The sequence below is a fragment of the Perna viridis genome, chromosome 6 (genome assembly GCF_037379345.1).
Source record: "Perna viridis isolate PV_CMFRI_1.1 ecotype Kerala chromosome 6, ASM3737934v1, whole genome shotgun sequence".
Lineage (NCBI taxonomy): Eukaryota > Metazoa > Mollusca > Bivalvia > Mytilida > Mytilidae > Perna > Perna viridis.
This window is the reverse complement of record NC_142450.1, coordinates 15,078,603-15,103,142: the sequence shown is the minus strand read 5'-3', so window position 1 is coordinate 15,103,142 and position 24,540 is coordinate 15,078,603. Positions and strand designations below refer to the sequence as shown.

At 31.9% G+C, this 24,540-nt stretch overlaps 2 protein-coding genes and 1 long non-coding RNA gene across 9 annotated transcripts; all 3 read right to left on the bottom strand.

Annotated features, from left to right (window-relative positions):
- Nucleotides 1–11: 11 nt before the first annotated feature.
- On the bottom strand, nucleotides 12–1,825 carry LOC148613803 (uncharacterized). The gene is made up of 3 exons (XM_088586493.1): nucleotides 1,797–1,825; nucleotides 1,398–1,479; nucleotides 12–444 (listed from the first exon to the last, which is right to left on the bottom strand). Exons 1-3 carry the CDS (start codon nucleotides 1,823–1,825, stop codon nucleotides 214–216), a joined length of 342 nt encoding a protein of 113 aa, XP_088442619.1. The 3' UTR covers nucleotides 12–213.
- Nucleotides 1,826–3,064: 1,239 nt separating this feature from the next.
- On the bottom strand, nucleotides 3,065–8,955 carry LOC148613802 (uncharacterized). The gene is made up of 3 exons (XR_015923465.1): nucleotides 7,186–8,955; nucleotides 4,261–4,357; nucleotides 3,065–3,162 (listed from the first exon to the last, which is right to left on the bottom strand). It is a non-coding gene; the product is annotated as an uncharacterized LOC148613802 (long non-coding RNA).
- Nucleotides 8,956–10,543: 1,588 nt separating this feature from the next.
- On the bottom strand, nucleotides 10,544–24,540 carry LOC148613801 (uncharacterized). 7 transcript variants are annotated; one of them, XM_088587408.1, is made up of 11 exons: nucleotides 24,464–24,539; nucleotides 21,660–21,717; nucleotides 18,736–18,809; nucleotides 17,987–18,384; nucleotides 17,570–17,679; nucleotides 16,931–17,042; nucleotides 16,249–16,346; nucleotides 14,814–14,875; nucleotides 14,324–14,407; nucleotides 12,905–12,986; nucleotides 10,544–12,710 (listed from the first exon to the last, which is right to left on the bottom strand). In XM_088587408.1, exons 4-11 carry the CDS (start codon nucleotides 18,366–18,368, stop codon nucleotides 12,474–12,476), a joined length of 1,167 nt encoding a protein of 388 aa, XP_088443534.1. In that variant the 5' UTR covers nucleotides 18,369–18,384; nucleotides 18,736–18,809; nucleotides 21,660–21,717; nucleotides 24,464–24,539; the 3' UTR covers nucleotides 10,544–12,473. The 7 variants fall into 7 exon arrangements, with proteins under 7 accessions (XP_088443534.1, XP_088443535.1, XP_088443533.1 ...); XM_088587409.1 differs by lacking the exon at nucleotides 21,660–21,717 and having other exon boundaries at nucleotides 24,464–24,540; XM_088587407.1 differs by lacking the exon at nucleotides 24,464–24,539 and having other exon boundaries at nucleotides 21,660–23,580.

Below are 24,540 nucleotides of genomic sequence, written 5' to 3'. Positions count from 1 at the left end.
TGTGAAGGTTATGTTCCTTTTTTATTAGTTTGCAAATTTGACATTATATTTTCAACACTTTACAGTCATAAGTATGCATCACTAGGACTTTTTATCTACCGCAATGTCATTCTATAAATATAGTTTGTATCACAGTGAAAAAAATGTGGGCTGCAATCCTTTTGATATTTATTTGTAAATGTGAAAATATTTTTCATTGAGAAAGAAATGATGTTAGCATTTCGCCTTCTCATACCCAGACATAACAGAGTTCAGCGGCGACTTTGGAAATACCCGTAGACACGTGACAGATTTACATTCTTCTAATTCATTTTCATAATCCAAGTCAATTGTTCGCATGTTCACAATATATTCCACCACATCTGGCAAGGAAGCAAATTCATTTCCGTTAAAATTAAGATGAGCGTGATAAGGTGTTTCGGCTACTGCTTGTTGTGGGTTACCCTGAAAAAGGCAGATTAGACAATACTTTGAATAGCACAAAGATTTATTTAACTGAAGTTAGTGCCTTTTCCCTGCCCTATTATTGACAAAACAAAGCAAAACGAAACAAAAAAGAAACAATTCAAAAGTATACAAAAACAATAAAAAAGGGACAAAACAATACAATTAAAAAAAAACAAACCAAAAAAAAAGCTCCCAAACCTACGAAAACAACAACCCCTCCCCCCAAAAACTCCAATAAAGACCAATCCTTGACAAAAACTTGTCGACACACACAGTGAATAAACGAAATAAAAAGTTCTGGCAAAAACCCTTACAATATATGGGAACTGTAGTATCAAATTATATACACAAAATAAATTCAACGTGTCATAGTTTTTCTTTCCTCTTTCGTCTACTCCGGACTTTTTATGAGCAACTCCGCGGGTGTTTCTAGAATTGTAGAGGGCGCTTACCCTACCGGTGCAGATGGTCAGCGCTGCAAGTTTTTAGTGGATTCCGAGTTGCTCATTTAGTTGTGTTGCTTTGTACGTATTATTTTAAGTTTTTTATTGTGTGTTGTATTTGTCTGATTTCCATTTCTGGGATTTGCCCGTTGATATCATTTTTTTTTATTTCCGCTAAAATCTTGGTTCCCTTGATTGCTCTCTCAATCATCGTCGATAAAACAATACCGGAAATCAAAATAATTAACAAAATATTAGATATTTATAAATTACCAGTCGATAAAAGACTCACTAAAAAGAAGACTAAATAACTGGTTATGTTAACGTAATTTTTACGCTGTTGCCAACGTATTTTGCGAGTTCTGTCGTATAAATATTTCCGCACGTACAAACTAAATTTGCTTGGTGTTCGGAATCATTTTCACTTATATTATTATTTTTCGCACATTTTATACACCGAAAAATGTCAACCACAAAAACATCGTTAAATCAATATGTTTATAGTACCCGTATCTTTAGGTGATGGCAGTGACCATTGTGTCTCACAGAAAGAGCAAAATCTCCCTCTCCACCATCGGTTCCACTGATTCTAGAAAACAAGTCCGTGAGTATGTTAAATGTAATCGAAGGAATAAACTTTGTTTATGAAGAGCATCACTAAATGAACGAAACCAGTAAATCTACAATTTCAATGAGTTGTCGAGTTCATTCATAAATAATATTGTGTTTTTCAAACTACTCTTCCTAAATCAGGTTTATTTTAGTAAAATCATAAATACCACTCATATTAGTACTTCAAATTCAAGTATTTTGCACAGATGTTTATTAAAAATTATTATTCCACGCACGTTTTAAATAACAACCGTTCAAAGCAAATGATTAAAAGGGTTAACAAATAAATTCTACGTAACAACAGATCCTGGATTTACCGGCATTATATCAACTGATCTATTTCAAAATAGTCTTATCCTTTTTATGAATTTGTAAATTTAAAGTGCTTAGTTCAAAAACCTTATCTAACATGACGAAACCTACCTCGTCTTTATATTTGTCTGACTATCTCTTTTCTTAGATGACCTTTTGATCAATTGATAAAGCTAAAATAGAATGCATCTTATATTTTTTTTTTGTATTTTGTTTTGTTTTGTAGCGGGCGTGTTTGTAATATAGTGATTATGTAACAAAAAGCGTTATCCTTGTACATAAACTGATACACAAAAAGTATTGATTCATTCACTGCAGCGCAAATGTGAATATTTTTTTTAATCAAGGAAGACACCAATTATATTGAATTAAAGAATTTATAAGTAATTAAAAAAGTAAAAAATGCGCACTTTCAGTTATACGAAGCTCCTTTTTGCCCTAAATTATTCAATGATGAAAGTACGATATGTTATACATCAACCAGGATTAATCTATTCTTTATATCTAAGCTAATTTTAGAATTGCAGAAAAGAGAAATTTTCACATCACTCGACAGATATTCTCATTTATTATATAGCAATATATTTTCTCAAAAGAAAACAAGGTTAAGTTAACGTGCAATTATTTTCTTCATAGCACTAATTGCATTGTAGCTTCAAAACCCTGATATCATTAACTAATTAAACACAAATGAAATACGTTTGAAGTATCTGTTGCACAAGTAAAGGATTATTGCATGAATATTAGGAAATATTCTCCCTCGTACAATATAAACTACTCCTATATACAATTTATATTGTGCAATATAAAAGTTTACTGAGGACAATATTTGAAAAGAAATCATGCTATTTCCGTATATCATATATTTAGATTAAAATATAACTTTTGTATATGAATTATTAGTGTTTGATTAACCCTATATCGTCTACCCTATATCACATACACTATATCACACCTCTAGACCTATATCACACACCCTATCACACCCCTTAACCTATGTCGCATACCTCAAATCGCACCTCTTCTCAGACCATACTTGAAGTATGGTTAAAATATATGATATAATGAACATGACATGTTAAAATATGCATCACATGCTGTATCAACCTATAGCATCCCGTAGGTCGGTGGCCCTTTGGGTGATATAGGAGTCTCAGGTTGATACAGCATGCGATACAGAATTTGACATGTGATATTCAGTATAAAACATAATTATATAAACAAAAATTAAAAAATCCTACGGTACAAACCTGCTTGATAAGAACACATGAATTGTTTTCTGCTTTAATAGGCCCAAAAAACTGTGTCAGTCTTATTACATTTGTCAGCTTAACTCCTGCAGTAACATCTATAAATAATAATTTCGGAAATTTAAAAAAAAAATAAAAATCACTCGAGTTATAAAGTCATTTCAAACAAAGCATACTCAAGAAATCGACGCATAAAAAGCAAAAAAGTTAACTATACTATTCTTTTTGTGCACCTGGTCCATGCTCCCAGTTTTTAGTGGAGTCCGAGTTGCTCATTTGCTTTTGTTACTTTGTATGTATGATTTTAGTTAATTTATGTTCTTTGTTGTGTATGTCTATTTTCCATATCTGGTCTTCGGCCCTGGATTACATTATTTTGATTACCGCTATAACCTTAATTCCCTTGATTACTCTTTGGGGAGTGTTGTGGCAGTAAGTGTCTTATTAGTGTCATCATTTTCTACGTCTATTCCTGGTAATAAACATTTTCTACGTCTATTCCTGGTAATAAACATTTTCTACGTCTATTCCTGGTAATAAACATTGGATTAAATGTGTTTTGCAGATAACGGCCAACATATTTGGGTTTTGTCTGTTGGTACTACAACATAATTGTCAAGTTTAGTAGTTTAGTTCTGCCACACCAGGGTCTATGAAAACAGATGTAGCATTGACATTTATTGCCCATTTTAAAATTCATACGTTTCAACATTAAAGACCCCACAGTATTTGTTCACTGATAGTGAATCAATGTTTTCCTCTTCTCGTTTTAGCCATTTTTCATAGTCCTGCATAGCATCCATAATAATTTTAAAGTTAGAATTCTAATTGATGGAGCCTCGTTCACGGTACTTGGGTACTTTAGTAAGGTCCTTACGGAGAAATTCGTTTTCTGTGATTTTTTAATCTCCCGTAATGACGTGAACAGAAGGAACATATTTGAAAGGAGTGTTTCTGGAAAAAAAGTTTAGCAGTTTAGATTGAAGTCTTCAATCTCGAGGTTCTGCAACAGCATTTTATAATTGAACATTTTGGATGCAAAAGTTGATGTAAAGGAACATGAAATGATCGGTATTGATTTGGCTGTGAAAACCGGGGGATTTTTGTTCGCGGCAGATATATATTTTCTTTTCGATTATTTGCAGCATTTTACATTGATAAATACATATCGATAATGCTTGTCACAGCGTACTTACCCTGAGAAAAAAAATAACAGGTAAGTTGGTCGCAGAGGAATACGTTACATCACAGTGAAGTACACTGTACATTGTAATATATGTCAGCCGGTCAGGTCTGTAATTCAAATGAAATCAAATTGAAAACAAATCATATGAGTAAAGAACAATTAAAAATTTTGGTAAAATTTGTTATGATAAACGGTTTTTAGCTCACCTTGCCTAAAAGGCGATGTGAGCTTTTGTGATCACTTGGCGCCAGTTGGTGTAAATTTTCAGAAAAAAATGTTGACCTTTCTTGGAGTTACAGCGCTTGAAAATGTCAATTTATGACGTTTTCTTGATAATAAATATAAATTGATGAAACATTCATTATTTCAATGTTTGGTGTTGGTGCAAATTTCAGAAAAATCTCTTGACAGTTTTTGGGAATTATGACCACAGAAAGTTTCAAATTGACCATTTCACATGTTTTTGCCTGTTGTTAACAAAACAGAAGCAGATTTGATACGTGTTATTTATGTAAATTTAATACATATATGTAAAATTATGTAAAGATCTATGATTGGTGCAAATTTTGGAAAAAGATCTTGATAGCATTGTTCAGTCTGAGATATAAGTAAGCCAAAATGTCCGAAATGTCTTTAAGTCGAATTGTTTGGTGTCGATAAGCTGATTATGACATTTTTATAAACATTTGGGTGCCATGTTTTAACCATCCGTACCTTGAAAAACGCTGAGAATCGATTTGTATTTACTCATCGAAGCAGGCAAATGTTTCCTAGACTTGTGTGATGTTAATTGAATTTACGAGTATGAAGCAGTCATGATGCTGTTTTAAGCTCCCGGTTTTACATGCACAAACGGGATATTGATGGTTTTTCTGGCCAAAAGTATGCTGAATCAAGCTGATAATACAAACATTTACGATCCCCTCAGGAGCGTATTACTCACATACATTGTCGAAAACTTCGTGTAACCTGCCTTACAAACATCCATTCATAGACAAAAAATCAGTTGATGTGAATTGAACCGTATCACAACGCTTTTTCATGAATCCGGCAAAATAAGCCATTTAAATATTCTTTTAATGGTGAAATTGACTTCTTTGCTACTTTTATATATAAGTATAACAAGAAGAATGTTGATTAATTACCAATAGCCAGAATATTAGATCTCACTAACCACTTCCGGGTCAAATGGTCACCCCCCCTATGTAGTACCAAAAACACACTGAACCTAGACATATGCATTGTAAGTGCATTATTTGTGTGTATTATGATTAAAAGTAGTCAAAATAAAGCTGAGATTGTGTACTTATATATGTAATATACAATACTACAAAAGTGTATGAATATTGTTTACATGTATGATTAATTTGCCTCCATGCTGTCAGTTAGCAGAACAGGTAAAAATGTGGATTTTCAGTATTATTTATTCAAGTAAATTTTGTGAACAATTTCTACAATCATCGTACCATTAGCATAATGATTTTGGAAGCCTCATTTTTCAAGCTTTGCAACGGTATGCAACTTTAAGATGTCATTTGTCCTGGGAATTCACAGTGAAACTTTGAAAATTACTTTTTTAACATGTAAAGTAATGGAATCGTTAGAAGTGGTTAGTGAGACCTGGGGCAATTTGTTTTTAATACCGGCTTTCTCATGGGGTATCCCAGGCTTATTCTAACGGGCTCGTACTAAAACCAGTATAAAAAATCAATTGCCTTATATTCGGCATAGCTTTTGTAGACCTAGATGACCACGTGTTCGAAAATTGGAGCGATTGGGACAATGTGACAATGTTTTATCGTCTTTAAAGTTTTAAATTAAAATGCATCAATAGTATATAGTAGCGTTGTTTGATATTTTCATTATCAAATTCGAAAATAACTTATAAATTATAAGGACCAGTCTTTAACAGAAGATCAATCCAATATTGATAGAAATGTGTCTCAAAAAACTAATATAAACAAATATATTTGAAATGACTGCCTTTCCCGATGACAAAATATTGATAGAAATGTGTCTAAAAAAAGATTAAAAAACGTATATTTGAAACCACGTGTCTCATCCGATTACAAACGGTTATAGTTTAATTTTTTATCCTTTTACAACTAAACGAATCAAAGTACAGATAATCAATTGAATCAATTTGTTATACAATATCGTGGTTAAATCAAATAATTTACCTAATATCGGGGAATTTACTACAGAGAAAGGATATGAAACAACTTGGGAATTTGTCCTAACTTCTTTTTAGATGTTAAAAAAAAATGTTCTAGTAAGCATATCAATACTAGGTAGACATACGTAGACGACTTAAATCTTTTGCAAGATGGTTTTTACAATGATATATCTAGGAATATTCCCATATAATGATCGATGCATTGAGTATAAGTTGAGTGTCATTTCAATTTTCTGGCTTGGACGCTTATCTTACCCGTACACATGATTCATGCTCTAGTTTTTAGTGGAGTCCGAGTTGTTCATTTACTTTTGTTACTTCATATGTGTTATTTTGGTTATTTTATGTCCTTTGTTGCCTTGTGTCTGTTTTCCATATCTGGTCTTTGTCCCTGGACAACATTCTTTGATTCCGCTAGAATCTTGGTTCCCATGAATACTCTTTTAAATATCTTACAGTTTTTTAGACATATTTTATCAGGGTATAGCTTCATTTACGAAGGAAACAAACAAGTGTCGATAATTGATAAAATCATACCCTTTACACAATTTTGAATATTCATGATCAAATAAGTTCAAATTAATAAGCATGTGAATTTTTATTGCTAAATACAATTGATTCTTCTTCTTCTTTTAAAGTCATCTCGTGTATTTTTTTTTTACATTACCGAAGCGATGGTCGCGTTAATGCATGCTCGCCTCGAGTGTGGAGGTAATGAATTCCTGTCCCCGACCGAGTCTGACCAAGTTATTAACTCACCTGGTCGTAGGCCAGCTATTGCCATCACTTGGCATAAGTCGTCGGCGTTAAAAATTTTTCAAAACTCTTCTCCTCTGACATTACATGACCAATTAAAACCAAACTTAGTATGAATGTTTCTTGGTGTGTCTGCCCTGCATAGATCTGTTGTGGGAATTATTGACCTGTCAAAAAACATGGCCACTGTTACTAAAAATAGAACATAGGGTCAGTCGGTAGTTTTTCGCATATATCTCCAAAACCGTTAGGTTTAGCCAAATTCTTTCAACTACGGAAATAATCCTTATCATAAGGCCTACAAAAGTCTTCAGGGATCAGTCAGACGACTACTTGTAAGAATTATTGCTCTTGAAAAGGCGAAAATGATGTTTTTTTACTACAGTTTTCAGCCAATATCCTGAAATCTATTATAAAGAAGAACTAAACTTTTAATTGATAAAATGATCCTTATGATAAGTCCTACCATAGTCTTCTTGTATCAAAATTGTTGGACAACTCCTCGTTAAATGTATTGCCCTTAAAAGGCAAACAATTAAGCAAGTGAGAGATTCAGGCTTCTGTGAGCCTCTTGTAAGTAGTCACTATCTATCTAATAAGCAAGCAGCAAATAAAAGATAGAGTGAAGAGACAAAAAGTTGGAATCAGAATATTGTGTCGGAATAGGTGATATTTCTACCTTTCAGTGGTGGTAACAATTCAGAGTTAGTACATAACAGGTTCTGTTCGATTAATCAACAAAACTACAATCAATCAATCAATCAATCAATCAATCAATCAACCAATCAATCAATCAATCAATCAATCAATCAATCACTTTTCTTAGAATGTGAATTCCGTTTACATGAAGTTAAAAAAGATAACAAACGTGGCTAGTAGTTCTTCGAAAAAAGGTATAGCCGATGAAAGACGTTTAAAAGTTTTATCGTTTTGATGTCTCCATAGATGGTCTCCTTCCTTTCATACAAAAACCTCTTGGACTTCATCACATTAGAACCAAAGTTTATTCTATACCTCTCACTCTAATACACTCCCTTTACAAAACAAGTCTTGACACTCCTGTTTCTGACCCCACCTCATCATTATACAGACTTGTTGCCATCATTTTGGATATTGGTTTCCACAGACTGTTTAAACCAGTTTGTGTGAAAAATCAAGATGAAGAAAAACGATCATTTTCCCATTACCGTTTGTCAACAAATGTATAGATGCAATTAATTTGGCTAACATCCTCCATCATAAAAACGTTACCAACAAAATCCCCCCATATTTCAAAGACAAATCCATACCAATTATTTCATATTCCTATACTTCACCCATTGCATCCAAAATTTTCAATTATAAAAGGCTATTGCAGAACCTCGAGATTGAGGACTTCAAGGCTAAACCACCTGACTGTTCTTTCAACAAACGGTCGGCATTCTAATGGGAACAAATTGTGCTCCTTTACTTGCTGACCTATTTCTTCACTCTTATGAGGCTGACTTTATAACTGATTTGATCAGAGAAAAAGAATATCGTTTGGCTAGATCCTTCAATATCAGTTTCCGCTATATAGATGACGTATTATCCTAAACAATCCTAATTTCGGGGATTTGATACATCGCATCTACCCAAAAGAACTTGAGATAAAGGATACTACAGACACTGTGAAGTCAGCCTCATATCTTGACCTACACTTAGAAATCGATGGTAAAGGAAAACTATTGACCAAACTTTACGACAAACGTGATGACTTTTCATTCAGATATGTCAACTTCCCTTTCATCTGTGGCAACATTCCTTCGGCTCCTGCGTATGGAGTGTTCATATCACAACTCATACGTTATGCCGGAGCATGCCGAAAAACGCAGACTTTTTGTATCGCGCTAGAACTCTAACAAATAGGCGTCGGGAAAAAGAGTTGTGTTGTTACAAGATTGAAGTCATCACTACAGAAGTTTTATGGTCGTCATCATGAACTCGTGGATCGTTATGATGTATCCATCAGCACCATGAAAACTGATTAAATCAACGGGTCATAGTTTACATTTCCTCGTTTGCCTACCCCGGACTGGAATTTTTATGAGCAACTCGGCGGATGTTTCTAGAAAAGCAGAGGACGCTTACCCTACCGGTGCACCTGGTCCATGCTCCCAGTTTTTAATGGAGTTACTCTTGTTACTTTGTATGTATGATTTTAGTTACGTTATGTTCTTTGTTGTGCATGGCTGTTTTCCATGTCTGGTCTTTGTCCCTGGATTGCATTCTTTTGATTACCGCTTTAACCTTGGTTCCCTTGATTACTCTTCCACTCGTTTTTTTATGATATCGCCAGTTCTAAAAGACAGAAAATATATATTTACGTAAAAGTGACAATAATGTTGCACGATGGTGTGACCCAATTAAAATTTCAAAATCACACTCAGATATAGCAATGAGAGTTACATACATACATGCATGTTGTTTATTGATAGTAATGACGATTTGACTGGACAAAACTATTAGTAACCTTTAACATTCAGGAGCCTTTTGCAATGTCCATGACATTGATTAATATTATTAACAAACAAATAATACAATTTTGTCTGATGAAATTGTTACAATATCACAATAAAAAGTTATCTTATAACATGCATTCCAAGTGAAAAATAAAAATAAAACGCACTCGTTATTTGGAGGATCGACAGAAAACATTGCATATAGGCAACTTAAGACTTAACGTTAAATAAAGATTAACATGATTATTACACAAAATACTATATTCCCTTACTATTATGAAAGTCCCCGTATAGGAATTAAGTCACCCCTAAAACACATTGGTCTGACCCAACCAGTCGCCATTCTCTCTTCTAGATGTATTTTGCAGAGAGGCATTAACAAACAGTTTTCAGAGTCAGTCCTTGTAAGAATCAGGCAGTGGGTGAAACATGGTATGAAAAAACCTACCATTTTGAAAGTTTGATTTGACTATATGCACCATCAAAATCAAGGGACAAAATTTTCCGTATCAAGTTGGTAAATTAAGTTATAATTTCATTGAAATGCACTGAAAATGAACATTTCAATGGCAGACAACTTTGTCAAAAAATTCATTTTTCTAACATTCTGTTGATACAAATCTGAGCAAATCCAGCGATGCAGAGATCAAACAATAGCCTTTTCAAATAGAGAAAGCATGCTTGAGTGAAATTATATTGTCAGGTTGGTGGGGTTTTGACATGCACGATTCTGATTTTTCTTTATTTTGCCTGATTCTTACAAATACTTAAATGTAAGTCTTTGATATTACCCGACCGGGGACCGAATCCACGATCTCCCACAATCGAGGCAAGCATGCAAGCACGAGTCTACGATATGGTAAGAGAGATAACACAAAATGGACTATTGTAACACATTTTATTTAATAAAGAAAACATTGAAGTACTGTAAACACTATCTGTAAAACACCTAATAATTCAATGCCAAGGAATATAATTTGATTAACAAAGACATCCTTGGTACAAATACTACTTCTGAATATATAATCAAATAAGTGATGTATATGCACCGTTATATTAAAATGGCAAGACCAGACGAAACCTGTATGATTTTTGAAACAATGAGCTGTTGTTATTTCTCCTTTCCACGAACCACCTTGTTCTACTACAATTAAAGCGCTTATTTAAGAACGGCATTTTTTCAATATTGTTCAATGCAAGCAGGAAGAAATAGCAAATAGCAAAATTTACCAATGATGAAGATGAAAGAGGAAAATATAATTTTTTTTCAATGAAAGACCAGAGAAAAAAAGCAAAATGAAATATAAAGTGACAGATAAACAAATAATATAAAAAAATTATGAACCATACAAATAATAAAATAATTTGACTGTTCTGTGTACGAAAATACACTTTACATGAGATCTGAATTAGAACAAAAATCGTACAGTTACGAGTAACATTGGAGAAAACACTAAAAGCGCAAAAAAAAAAAGAAAAATACTTTTTAGGTTTACAGCCCTTTTCGTTTAAAAAAAAGCACAAACATTACCGTTTACATGGATGTTAACATTAAAAAGCACCTTTATCTAATTTGAGGTAAAGAAAAATGAAAAATAAAACATGCCCTTTTTCCCTGAATTATTTTCACAAAAATGACCAGAGAGTCAAGAATAAAATTAAATCAAAATTATGCAGTGGTAAGAGTGAAACAAAAGCAAGGAATTTCTTACTATGTAAGAATAGAAGTTTAATTGTTATCAGTATGTCAGTATGATGAAATGGTCCTAAATCTGAACAGAAACATATAAACACAACAAACTGCAAAGCACCAACCATTTAAAGCAAAACATTTTTGAACCAAAAAACCCTGTAAAACTGTTTCTACAAAAAAGAAAAGGGCGCTAATGATATTAAGTACCTGGCAGTCCAGTTAAGAAAAGTATAACAACACCCCGACACATGTTCGTATATATTAAATTAATATGAACGTATAAAAAATGATACGGAGATGGCGAAAATGCTTGGCGAAGCACCACTTTCGGATTATAGTCAACCATGCCACAAAGAAAACTTTAATTACAAACTGTCGACTTAGTAATAATTTATAAAATATGATGTATAAATCAATGGATTCAAAAGTCACTTTATACAATACATATGCAAGATGAAAATAAACTTATTTTCTCCAAAATTTTCGTGGTTCGCCGGTTTAAGATAGTAGATGAATTTGTTACATGGGGTTGTGGGTACAAAAAGGAAAATATGAGCCGAGAATTTAAGATTCATACTAATAAAATAATACGAATAATAAGGAAAATGATAAACATCTAAATGAGTATGGAATTCGCTAGGTAAGGGTAAACATTAAAGAATACATGTAATACAACACAATTGCCCTTTTCTACCAAGCTAGTATTTTCAATGAGTATATTCCGAATAAAACAAATAAATTTTATTTCTATACTGACTCAAATAATACTGATTAATTGATGAGATTCAAAATTTGTAAAAACATATCAACGAAATAACCAAACTTCCGGTATACATGTTTTATTTCCCTTTAATGTAATTGTTTTCCTATAGCAGACGATATGGTTTGCCCGGAAGCAAATTGCTTCAATCATTTTGGTTATCTTTATCTTAACGTGCATGCTTTTTAAAAACGAGTGTTTTAAAAATCCGTATTTAATACGATAAAAATGTATAGAAAATTCGTGTAAAATAACTGAACTGCTTTTAGAAAACAACACTTTGAAATGGGATATAGGCTATACACAATGGAACAAAAATATTACAATAACAATTATGCATGCATATTTAAAATAACTGTCATTTAGTCTTTTCATAACCAGACATAACAACATTTAGAGGTGACTTCAGAAAAACTCTTAGACACGTGACACGTTTACAGTTTTGAGATGCCTCGCTTGCGTCATCAACCTCGATATCAATTATTTGTTTTCGCGAAACGTAATCAACACAATCTACCAAAGATGCAAATTCCTTTCCAGCAAATTTCAAATGAGCATTGTATGGAACATCTTTTAAAGCTTCATCGGGATTTCCCTGTAAATGTTAAACAATATTTCGTGTTAAAGGGTATACATAATTATGTATCTTAAAAATACATTTTTCACTTGAAAGTGTATCAGCTACATTGCAATTTCTTTAGGAACAATAGCATATAAAATAATACAGGACAAAATGAAACAAAATATTTTTTATTTCCAAAGTAAACAGGTACCAGGAAAAACACTTACCTTTATTTTGAGATGGTGACAGTGATCCTCATGCCTGACAGACAGAACAAAATCTCCCTCATCACCATCTGTACCACTGATTCTGGAATAAAGTTAAAAAAAACTATAGCAGGAATTCGAACCTCAATGGATCGTGGTCCCACTGACGCATTTTTATTGGAAGACGTTTTAATTGTTCCTTATGCACACATAACATAGTCTTAATTTGAAAACAATCTGTATAATCCGAGTTATTGTTCAAACAAACAAAATCAAACAAGAATAAATAAATCAAAGCGAAACGAATAGTAATAATAATGATAACAAAAAAAAAATAAAAACAAACAAACAAACAAACAAACCAAAAAAAAACAACAACAACAACAAAAAAAAAACAACAACAAAAAAAAGTAAGAAAAAAAAAGACCCCTTCCCCCAAAAAAATGCCCCAAATAAAACAATCATCCAAAAAAAAAAAAAAAAAAAAAAACAACAATCCCAGAAAAAAAGAACCTAAGAACAAAATACAGCTTTTGGTTTCGGTACTTTTTGCGTACTGTTAAAGATGTTGAAGCACGAATAAATGTGGTACGAAATAACATATAGCTGATCTAAAGATTAAAATTTATCTTGACATCAATCATCAGATGGCTAGTTACAAAACAAAATTAAAACATTTGGATATAGGTCAAAAGAAAAAAAGAACAAAACAGTTAACATTATGTTTCGGTAATACACCAAAGCACAATTCGTGGAAAATACATATAAATTTAGATAAGGATCAAAATAATTTTGAGTCTTTTTCTATATACAAGATCATTTTCGCAGTGGACTGAAAAAAACATTAAAAGTAGTACCTGCATAATAGATATTTAAAATGATATAACGCAAAGCACTTTTTGAAATAGAAAAAAACTGAAATCGGCGAATAAATGTTCACTTGACGGAAGAAAATTTATAACATAATTCTTTACCTCAATATTTTCTTATTGAGTGAACATATCTTTATCTTCGTCCCGAGATATGGTCGAGTTTCTTTAATTTTTCTCTTTCAAGAAAACACTAGATTCCTAACTTACTTTCTATGAGCATGATATTGTGGTTATGTCTTGTTCTTTGTTGTGTGGGGTAATTTTTCTTGTCTAGTTGTTATCCTTGGATTATGTTGTTTTTGATTACCTTTCGAATTCTAGTTCGATGGTTGTCCTATTCAATTAATTTTATATTACATATTATCTTACGTATTTCTCAAACATATAACCCGGTCAGAGAAACAAAACAGCCACGCATAGAAACAAAACACCAAAAAAAACCCCAAAAAACAAACAAACAAAAAAAAAAAAAAACAAAAAAAATAACAAAACAAAACAAACAAACAAACAACAAAAACAACAAAACAAAACAAAACACCAACAAAAACAAGTAAAATCATCTACCAACCTAACTAGATAAGTTTTATCTTTACAATCTTGAGCCAATAACATTGAATCGGCATCATCACGTGACATTTCCCCTACAAACCAACTGTAATATAAAGATAGTTCCACAATGATATTTATAATAACCCATCTTGGTATGTTAGAAAACATATCTTGTGTAACGTTTCATGTACATAAATCAGGGTAATGCATTTTACTAACCTGATGAAAGTGGAGAATAGTTATTAAAACAGTCGAACAGATATACACGAAAATATACCCATATCGTAGTAGCCTTAACCATATTCGGTCTTCCAGTATATTAAAAGACAAAGACTATTCGCAGTATAAGAGCCATCATGGGGTATCACGGATAGATTCTTTAACCCGGATCCAAACAGCTGTGCATTAGTGTGATTAATGATAAGACTTCTGAAGTTGTAGTCGCTTTTAACCTATTGCTCATCTGCACATCTTTTTTCATTCGGATTTATTTGATCAACCACACTTACCTTGATTTTATCCTCTTGTCTTTTTCTCTGTTCTTTGAGGACTTCCTGATTAACTGGTGAAGCTAAAAAAATACACCCCAATATAACTATATAACTAAAATGCACTTCAGATGAACTTAGTTAGAATGAACATTTATGATACATTCCAATAGTGAAAAACAGTTAGGAAGAAGTATCTACACTGAAGAAACAAGAGTGAGTGTAAATCCGTGGACGTAACAACTTGGGGTACATTCAAACAGACACTAAACGAAAAAAAAAAGAAAAAAAAAAAAAAAAAAAAAAAAAAAAAAAAAAAACAACAACAACAGAAAAGAAGTCAAAAACACACACATAAAGAGATATCCCAACAAATATCCCGAAAAGCAGAATCCCACTAAAATCAGAGAATTCATTGTTCTAGCTATTCATGGTAAATAAAGTCAGTTGAAAGAGGAAGAACGAAGATGGCCTTCACCGTGCTCATATTGGAAATAAACACTTCATTTCACTTCAAGTTAATCTGGACATAGAGACGTTTTTTGAATGGGGAATTTAATTTTGGACAATATTTCCATATCTGCAAAGCCTTTGTGGAATCAGCTAAATTCTGTATATACACCTGGTGAAATGGTCGCAGTTCTGGGAAAATCCATGCGCTGGAGCAGCTGGAATATCACAGCATAGGAAAGGATACAATGGGGGATTTTTAAACGAAATCTTCGTGTTTGTGATAGAGCTCAATGTCAAGACAAGAGAAAGACCTCAGTATGTCTGTATTTTCTTAACTTTCAAGCCCTGGATAGATAAAAAAAAAGAAAAGTCACAATATCTAGAATTATTTAGTGATAAAACTTCTATATAGTGGAAGCTGAAATCAAAGGAAAATGCAAAAATCTATTGCAAAGTTCTGCGTATCACATCCATAAAAACTTAATGACATGAGTTATCTACAAGAAATGTAGCCCAAGATCTTGACCCTGATATCTGACCTGAGAATTCAGTAATTATTCGTCATTTTTATTGCTGACGAAATTCTTACGGTAGCAGGTATTTTAACAAGCGGTATATGAAGAAAAATAGAATGAATTTTAAACCCCTACCATGTATAACAAAATTACCGAATTGATTAGTATATTTAATAGTCAAAAAAGGAAAGTCCATATATGACTTAATATCAAGGTAAAAACCGTAAAGTTGGAAAGAACTGAGACGCTCCGGACTTGATGCAGGCATGTCCGATGGACAACATACTAATCGTCTAAGATGTTATTCTTGACCAGGCCCTACATTGAACAATGATGTAGAAAAAAAAATACAAACGATGGTTGTTTAACATTTATAGAGCATTTTCTGTTCTTGGCGTTCGGCACTTAACATATTCTTATTAACCCTCTTGTAATGAGAATACACTTCGATGGGATTAAGACTACATCTTGTTCAAATCTAAACAAACCTGATTGACTAAAACACATTTCTTGTCTTTACTTTTGATAGGTCCAAACAACTCTGTTACTCTTTTCAGATCTGCTAGTTTTACACCGGCGATCGGATCTATAAAACATTCAATTACGTAAGAAGAAAAGTATTTCAAATTGCGCGTCTAATTAAGGTACTTAGTGTTACTTAAGCTGCTGCTTTTCTGCTTTCATTCTTTTGTAACTTCGCTAAAATAAGGGTATCAACAAAATTAGCGAACACTTATCCGATCCATAATCACTCATGTTTAATATAAGTCTTCCGAAATATTCACATTGTAACTCATTTAAAATTAAAAGCATGTTTGCTATTCTTTGTCATTCTTATCTTCATCTGCTTAACCAAGAACAAAAATGATTTGAAATGAAAACACGTCATCCCTGGTATTCTTTTACTGAGAATATGCGTAACATTCCTAAAATGTTCGGAAATAAATAAGTCTCTATCAGTTAAATAATAATAATAATAATAGAAATTAAAAATAACTCTCAATTGGAAAAATAGAGTGAAGCCAATACTACCTAGGGGGAAAAAACTGTCCGTAGTCATCATGAATACCATATTTAAAAAACGGCCGAAAAGTGTTGGATAAAGTAACAATGCCGAATTCCCCTCATTTCTACTGCATTTTTAATGCATTCTTTAGTATAACAGTTTACCTTTTGGATCAATATTCAGCAGGTGTTTTAGAAGGTTTACTGTCAGCTTACTTTTTAAACCATCTTCTTCTGGAAACATGTCTCGTAGTTTTTCGACAATTTTTTCGAAAAACTGAAAAAAAAACAACCAAACAGAAATGTATCAACAAACAACCTAATTACCTAATCATATCACGAGGAAAGCACTTTGTCATAACATTGATCAATGCATGGTAAAAAAATATTAACTGTTACGAAGATGTGAAAGAGACAAAAATGGGTCAAAGTTGTGAAATAACATTTTAACTAACACAAAGTCAAACAGCATATAAAACTAAAACAAAGCTGAAAAGCAAACTTGCTTGACTTTTTATTAAACCATATTGCTCCTAGAGTATTTATCTATGCTCTATAAAATAAAATGTTATTAGATTTCATTCTATAAACTAGGACTGTTCCTTTCAGTGTTTCCTCTCGTACCGGAAGCGGTGTTGAAAAAAAAACAACAAAATAAAACAAAAAACAAAAAAAACAAAAAAACAAAAAAAAACCAAAAACAAAAAAAAACAAAAAAATGCAAACAAACAAAACGAAACATAAAACAAAATAAAGAAAAATGACACCTGTCTCCAAACCAAAATTGAATATCACGGTAAATACCTTTTCGTGACATCGATGTTGTGGATTCGGACCCTCTTCGTCGACTTCTAACCAGAATTGTTTTGATTCATTACATTTCATTTTCTGCATCAAGAGGCGACATGAAGAACCTTTATTAAAATGAATATAATAACCTTATCTACAAGTTCAAACATTTCCTTAATTCAGACTGCCTGAAAGCTTCTGGAAACAAAATACTGTTCGGACATTAAAAGTTTAGTCATTTTAAATGTAATACGGCAATCGAAAAATAAAGAGCATACATAGATCTTTTTTAAGTTGATAAGTTCCGAGACCAGATACTAAACCAATTTAAGTTCCGTGAACCAACCGTTATCATGTTTGAATCGACATGACATTCTGTGTCACCTATTTTAAAAAAAAAATATTTATAAAAATCATTCCTTAAATACTTACATTTTGAATTCAATGAACTACTTAATCGTCCTGATAAGTTTAGTTCTAAAAAGCTACTCCCACTAGACACAGAACGTAAATATTCACTTGGGCTGCCAAAAGTATATCGATGACCGGACCATCTTTGTGGATCCGATTGTCTTGGTGAATGAATATCAACGGGATTAGATGTAGGCTGAGTATGCCCAGTATGGTACGGTGCCGTGGGATATGTTTCATCATGCTCATCATGCTCACCAGGCGGTGTTCTTCTATAAACACACGTGGCGTCTGTTTCCTCTGCTGGCTGTCCAGGTGGATTTGTGTCCTGTCCACATGGGTTACCGCTCTCGGCTATCTGGGCATTTTCTTTAGATAAGCTTGCACTTTCCTTTTCACTCATTTATTGACAAAGTGTACTAGAAAAAGAAGGAGAGACTCGTGTTTTAGACTTGTGATTTGTATATCATATTTTAACACATTAGACTGATTTGACAATAATTGAAAAAGGATTTGAGGATTCAATCGGATTGAATTTTTTTCGAAGCCTATTAAATCGCCTTATGCACTTAATCAATAGCTTTATACTTTCAAGAATTGTCATTCTCTAAAGATAGTAAAAATTACCAAACAAAAAATCATCTCATATACAAACAACCACATAACAAAATAACCAACAAAAACTGTAAATGAACACTGAAAGAAAAAAAAAACCAACGCATACAAGTACAACTTTACATCGATAGGAAGATTGATTATATTTTATTTACCTAGTATTTACACAATTGTATCCCAATTTGACTAAACGTTGTTATATAGACAGCAGTGATCTTCCGAAGTTTTCCTGCAAAAAATTTCGATAATTCACACTGTAAAATAATTCGATGATTTTACCCTCCGACATTCTCCCGCCAAAACGTCACAACATAAATATCAATTTGCCGTTCACAAAATTTAAAATTCATGTTGAAAATAGCTATCAATAATGGAGAAAATGTATATAGTTAATAGAGTAATTAATTGGATATAGTGAAGAACCAAAATATAATTACATGTCAAATACATCAAGATTTAATTTGTGTCCTGTCGTGAACAAGTTCCGCACAAACGTTAAATCGAGTCGTTCTTCGGCACTCGTTTATCGTATTTTAGTTATATATATCCACTCTTTCCAATTAATTATTCAATAATTATTTATCATTAAGTGTTTTGTTTGACGTGAGTATTGGGAGCTACTTAGCCTATCATGGAAAATGCAACGCTTATATATTTTAAAAAACACCTCCTTCCTCAAAAGTAGAAAAAAAAACCTAATTATAAATCGTTTCTGTACTAAGACACGCCACCTGGGGGAAAAATGTCACTTGACCATATACATTATAGTATGATGATAAAGATACTCTCTAATGGTTTCTTTAAAATATCTTTACATGCCTATCAAATAAGACTTTCATAGTAGCCTTTTAAAATATGCGTGGTGTAACTGCGGTTTATAATAAAAAAGAATTGAGATTAGTTTTATGATCAAACACGTTTTACGAGACCCTTTTAAAACAGTTTATATTGCCGAAGATGCAAAATTGGTTGAGGGGTTCTAAAAAAAGAAAGAAAGAAAAGAAGAAAAAAATTAATGCCCTTATAATAATATGATAATATACCGTTCAATTAAATTGTATAGACCAACAGAAGGATGAAATGAGAGCAAATCGCACTGAAAAGGTATATACAGAAATTAGACGTAGTCTACTTATTGTTATCACCATGTGGCACCGATGATTTTTGTACTAACCAACATACGGGAATCGATAAGATTTAACCATCAACAGTTTTTGAATTCCATCAATATTATGTCATAATTAGTTTTACGCAAAACTTAATAGCAATGTTTTATAAGTAAAAGTTTGTTATATGTTTTAAGGTATTATTGCAATGTCATATAATGAAAGCTTTGAAAATCATATTAAAAAAAATATTTGTTTAATAGTGAACTTTTTATCCTTTGATAATTCATCTTACGCTTAATATACTTAAAAAGGTTGTTTCTATTTTGCCATAAAAATGTTTGATTTTACCTCTTGCCAATCATGCCTTTTTATCAGATACGGGAAAAAGCAGGTATCAGCACTTTATATTAATATACATGAAATGAAACACTGAGAATGAAACACCGCTGAGAATTAAAGACAGAGAAATATCCAGACACCCAAAAGTAAAATTTCAATATTCCTAACGAGATTTCGACAAATTATTGGTGTCTTGGATTTCCTAGTCTTGCATTTTCTAACGGGGTTTATTTTTTTTTCTTTCTTTTAGAATTATTTGTATAATTATTACGCCAATTTAAAATGTTCTGCTTGCCGAAATTCCTTTGATATTTTTGGAGTGTCATTAAACGTGGTTTTATTGTTACAACGTTGTATATTTTATCTCACCCATGGATGTGTTAAGGATATCTCACATGGATAGCGATAGGAATATGCTTGTCTCTATTGTGAGAAAAGTTTTCCTTATGCAAAAAATGGTAAGTCAAACAATGAAATTTCAGATATGCAGACGATGAAAAAATTACTTTATTGAACTTTTTGGTTGAAAGACCACTCCTGTAAAATTGACTTTCACAAGGCAAAACTGGAAACAATAGAAGTCAGATTTCAATTAAATTCTATGATAAGCGTCCAAAAATTGCACAAGTGTCAAGAACTGTATAAATTCCTTTGTAGTAGCAGCATCCAGCTGCTCCAGCAAAAGAATTTCTTCTTAGTGTAAGTTTTGCTCAGGGGCAAAAAGCATTGATTGCTAACTCTTCCTTATCACCCGACTTTGACATTTATTTATTTCTGTTTCTATCAAATCTCATCAGGGCGAACCATTTACTTAATGGAATGAAATCAGAGCATTAATGAAATTCCAAATTGGAAAAAAATACTACCCGCTTTCTACTGTGTTATGATATATGATAATTAAACCAAATTAAACCACTTGTTTTATACGATTCCACATTATGATTTACAAGGGGAATTATAACAAACATTACATTTTTCAAAACAGAAAAAAAATGATATAAAAGAGATTCAACCATACTAAAAAAATATTTTGCTTGACTTCATATTAATTTAATCATTAACGCTTAAATGGTTTTTAGTGAACATTATTATTTTGATGTTCATTTTGATCAAACTAAACTTGATATGCGGGTAGTTTAAAAACGAAGGCAAATTTCGAAAACATTACATTTCATTGTACTTTTAAAGTTTGAATTGTACAGTACAAAATGTAGTACTTGAATAACCCGTTGTATAATTTTACATACCAACCCTTATATGTATTCAACCATTCATTAATAAACAAATGATACGCTGATTTTCAAAAGAAAGGAAGGCAGGAATTTGTCAAAGAAAACATAAATAAAAACATACAGAAATAAAATGTCGAGTAACACATTATCAGATCTACAACAATGCAATCAAAATAGAACGGTTTTTAACAATATTTTGAATGTATAAATAAAAATACATGTATTGGTTTTAAAAATACTTATACTAAATATTTCTATGTACAGATCAAAAACAATATATACATGATAACTGCATAATAATTATATTCATATTAGAGCCTTGAACTAAATTGTATGTAGAAAACTCTCGACAATGAACGATTGATTAACATTTACAATGTTGTATTTATGTCTACTTACTGTAAAACTAAGTATCCTCGTATAAATAAACCACAAATGTTTAGTTCAAGGTCAAACACTAATAAAATAAAAGCATATGTAAACAGGAAATTGATGAAAAATAATCCGTAGTTGCAAGTTGGTCTCCATTTTTAAGATTCATTACAATGTTACTCCATTGTTTCAACGCGTGCTCATCATAAATCAGTTTTATTTTCGACAACAATACATACATTTCAGATTGGATTTAAGTGCGGATCTTCTTTTCCAAAACGTTTAACCTCTTATGTAGTGAATTATTATTTCCACAAGTTACGTAATGTTCTAGAGATGCAAATTAGCAAACTTCCTTTTCTGTTGGAATTTCCTGATCTATAAATTGTTACTAAAATAGAATATTTCCACGAAGAGGGATATTTATGAACACTGTACTTCCAAATATGTGAGTGGTTTTTATAGTCCACAAAGCGTATTTTAGTTTACATTTACAATAACCTCGATGATTTCAATACGCATTGAGGATTTAAACACAGTGTAATGTCACCCGACCTTTGAAAGAATGAATCATTTTGTAATACTTAACCACATTGTGATTCTTCTTTATATTTTAGAAGTAAATAATTGAAATTGACCTTAATATTGCACGATGAAACCATATTGCAATAATTAGACAAACCCTTAGATTTTATATCCTTGTGTTGATGTGACATGATATTACCATAGAAAATAACAGTGTATACATTAAAGAGTATTCAAGGGAAATAAAAAGAATGTTAACCAGGGAAAAAGACCAGTCATTGAAAACAGTCATACACAAAAAAGAACATATTATAACACCAGCCGAGTTGCTCAAAAAAAGTCATTCCAATTTTCCAGTATTTGTCATCGAGCAAATACGAAAATGATCAGCTGGAACATAAAGCTCTTCTATCAAAGCGTTAAAGAATTTGTACTCATTGACAAGGAAAGCGTTTTTGAAAAGAGACATACCTATGTATAAATAAATAAATGAAGACCAGAGCTTGCCGAAACTTCGCAACCTAATTCTGTACCTAGATTTCTTAAAACATGTTATGTTTCTACAAATTTAAAGTCAACACTAAAGAAAGTTTTATGGGTGTAATCATGACCGCTGTCGTGAATAGTTGCCTATGCATACCCAAGAACACTGAAAATTAGGACCACTGCAGTTATTTCGTCCATGCATAAATGTCTTGTTTTTTGTAATTATTAATCACATCGCTCCCCTGAAAGTGCGTTTTAATTTCCAAAGTTACTGTAAAAATTGACATGCCATATCTGCGGAAAATGATTCATTTTATCCTCTACCGGAAATGGATGTGTTTGATATTGATTTTATTTCTTATCATAGCTTCCTACATATTCTTTTTTGTTTGTGTCTGTTTATTCATGTCTAGTCTTTGTCCCTGGATTATATTTGTTTTATTTCCGCTAGAATCTTGATTCCCTTGATTACTCTTTTAATATGTTAAAGACTTTGCTCTTGTCACAATGCCATGTTTTTGCACTTTCAAAATGCTCTTTATGTTGAATTTTAGTTATACTTGATTAAATATATGGTTGATATCCACACGCAGGTCGACTAAGATAAATGTCAATGTTTTCGACTGCATAATTTTGTAAGTATTCGGAAATGTCGTGCTGTCGTGTTATCGTGTATCATTCAGAGAGATATAAATTTTATTTTTTTTTAAACCTTCAATTTTGGCCCTATATCAATTTTTATCGGATGATTTATTTTATTTGATATCAAAATTAAAGATCAAAATCTTATACTTAAAAAAATAATTGATAATATCGTAATAATTGATAATTTCGTATATTTATGGTGATTTCAACTTCGTGAACGTAATCTGATTTTGTCAATTTCGGGTACTTGTCCACTATTTCCAAGGTATCTACTTCGCTTACCACATGATACTAAGTGTGAAGTTAATTATTACCTCCTAATGTCAATAGTGTCTGGAAAGTGTCATGAAACTGTACTGTAGTTGCTAGATTCCTACAATGTACCGTATTATACTCACCTACAATATGGCGGATGCGACTGTCGGCGCCGGACATGCTTACCCTTCCGGAGCATTTTATGTCGCTCCTGTTTTTTTTGGTCGAAGTTTATAATGCAAGAACTTGAGTTTATGTGACGTCTTTCTCCCCTTATCTTCAGTTTGTATGTGTAATAGTTTTTATTAGAATAAAATAAAGAAATAAAGAAATAAAAATAGTCAAAAATGCATTTTCTTTTATAATGTTATATATTCAAAACTTAGTGGTCACTACCTGAAGAAGAATGACATTTTGGCCGAAAGTCCAAACTGAATTAGGAATTGCAGGTTAAAAATATTTCGTTTTTGAATCATTTTTGGCACATTACATTTCTTTCCAATTCTTGTAATTTATACCCTTAAACTTCGTGATGCAAATAAAAATGTCTTTAAATTATTTTCACAGTTAAAGTGTTTAACAAAGATAATATTTTATTTTCTTACATAATTTCCTTTCCCTACGTATTTTATCGCTAATATTTTATTAATGGAAATGTGTTTTGAGTCTTTAGAGATATGCACAAAAAAAAATAACACTTTGGAAAGCGTCAATTACATTCTGAAACTAAACTATTCTATATTTTCCTATATTATAGGATAAAACAATCAGAACAAGAACACATGACATAATCCACATATCAATATCACAAAATCCTCTAAATATTACGATATAAATATATCACGTTTTAATCAAAAGAAAATGTTTTAAACTTAACTGGATTGAAGAGTGTACGGTAGATAAAGAAAACTGTTACATACCTATCCCAAGATTTCTCAACATTTTACCGAATCCTGTCGATATAACATGTAGCTGTAAAATAATACTGGAAAAACCG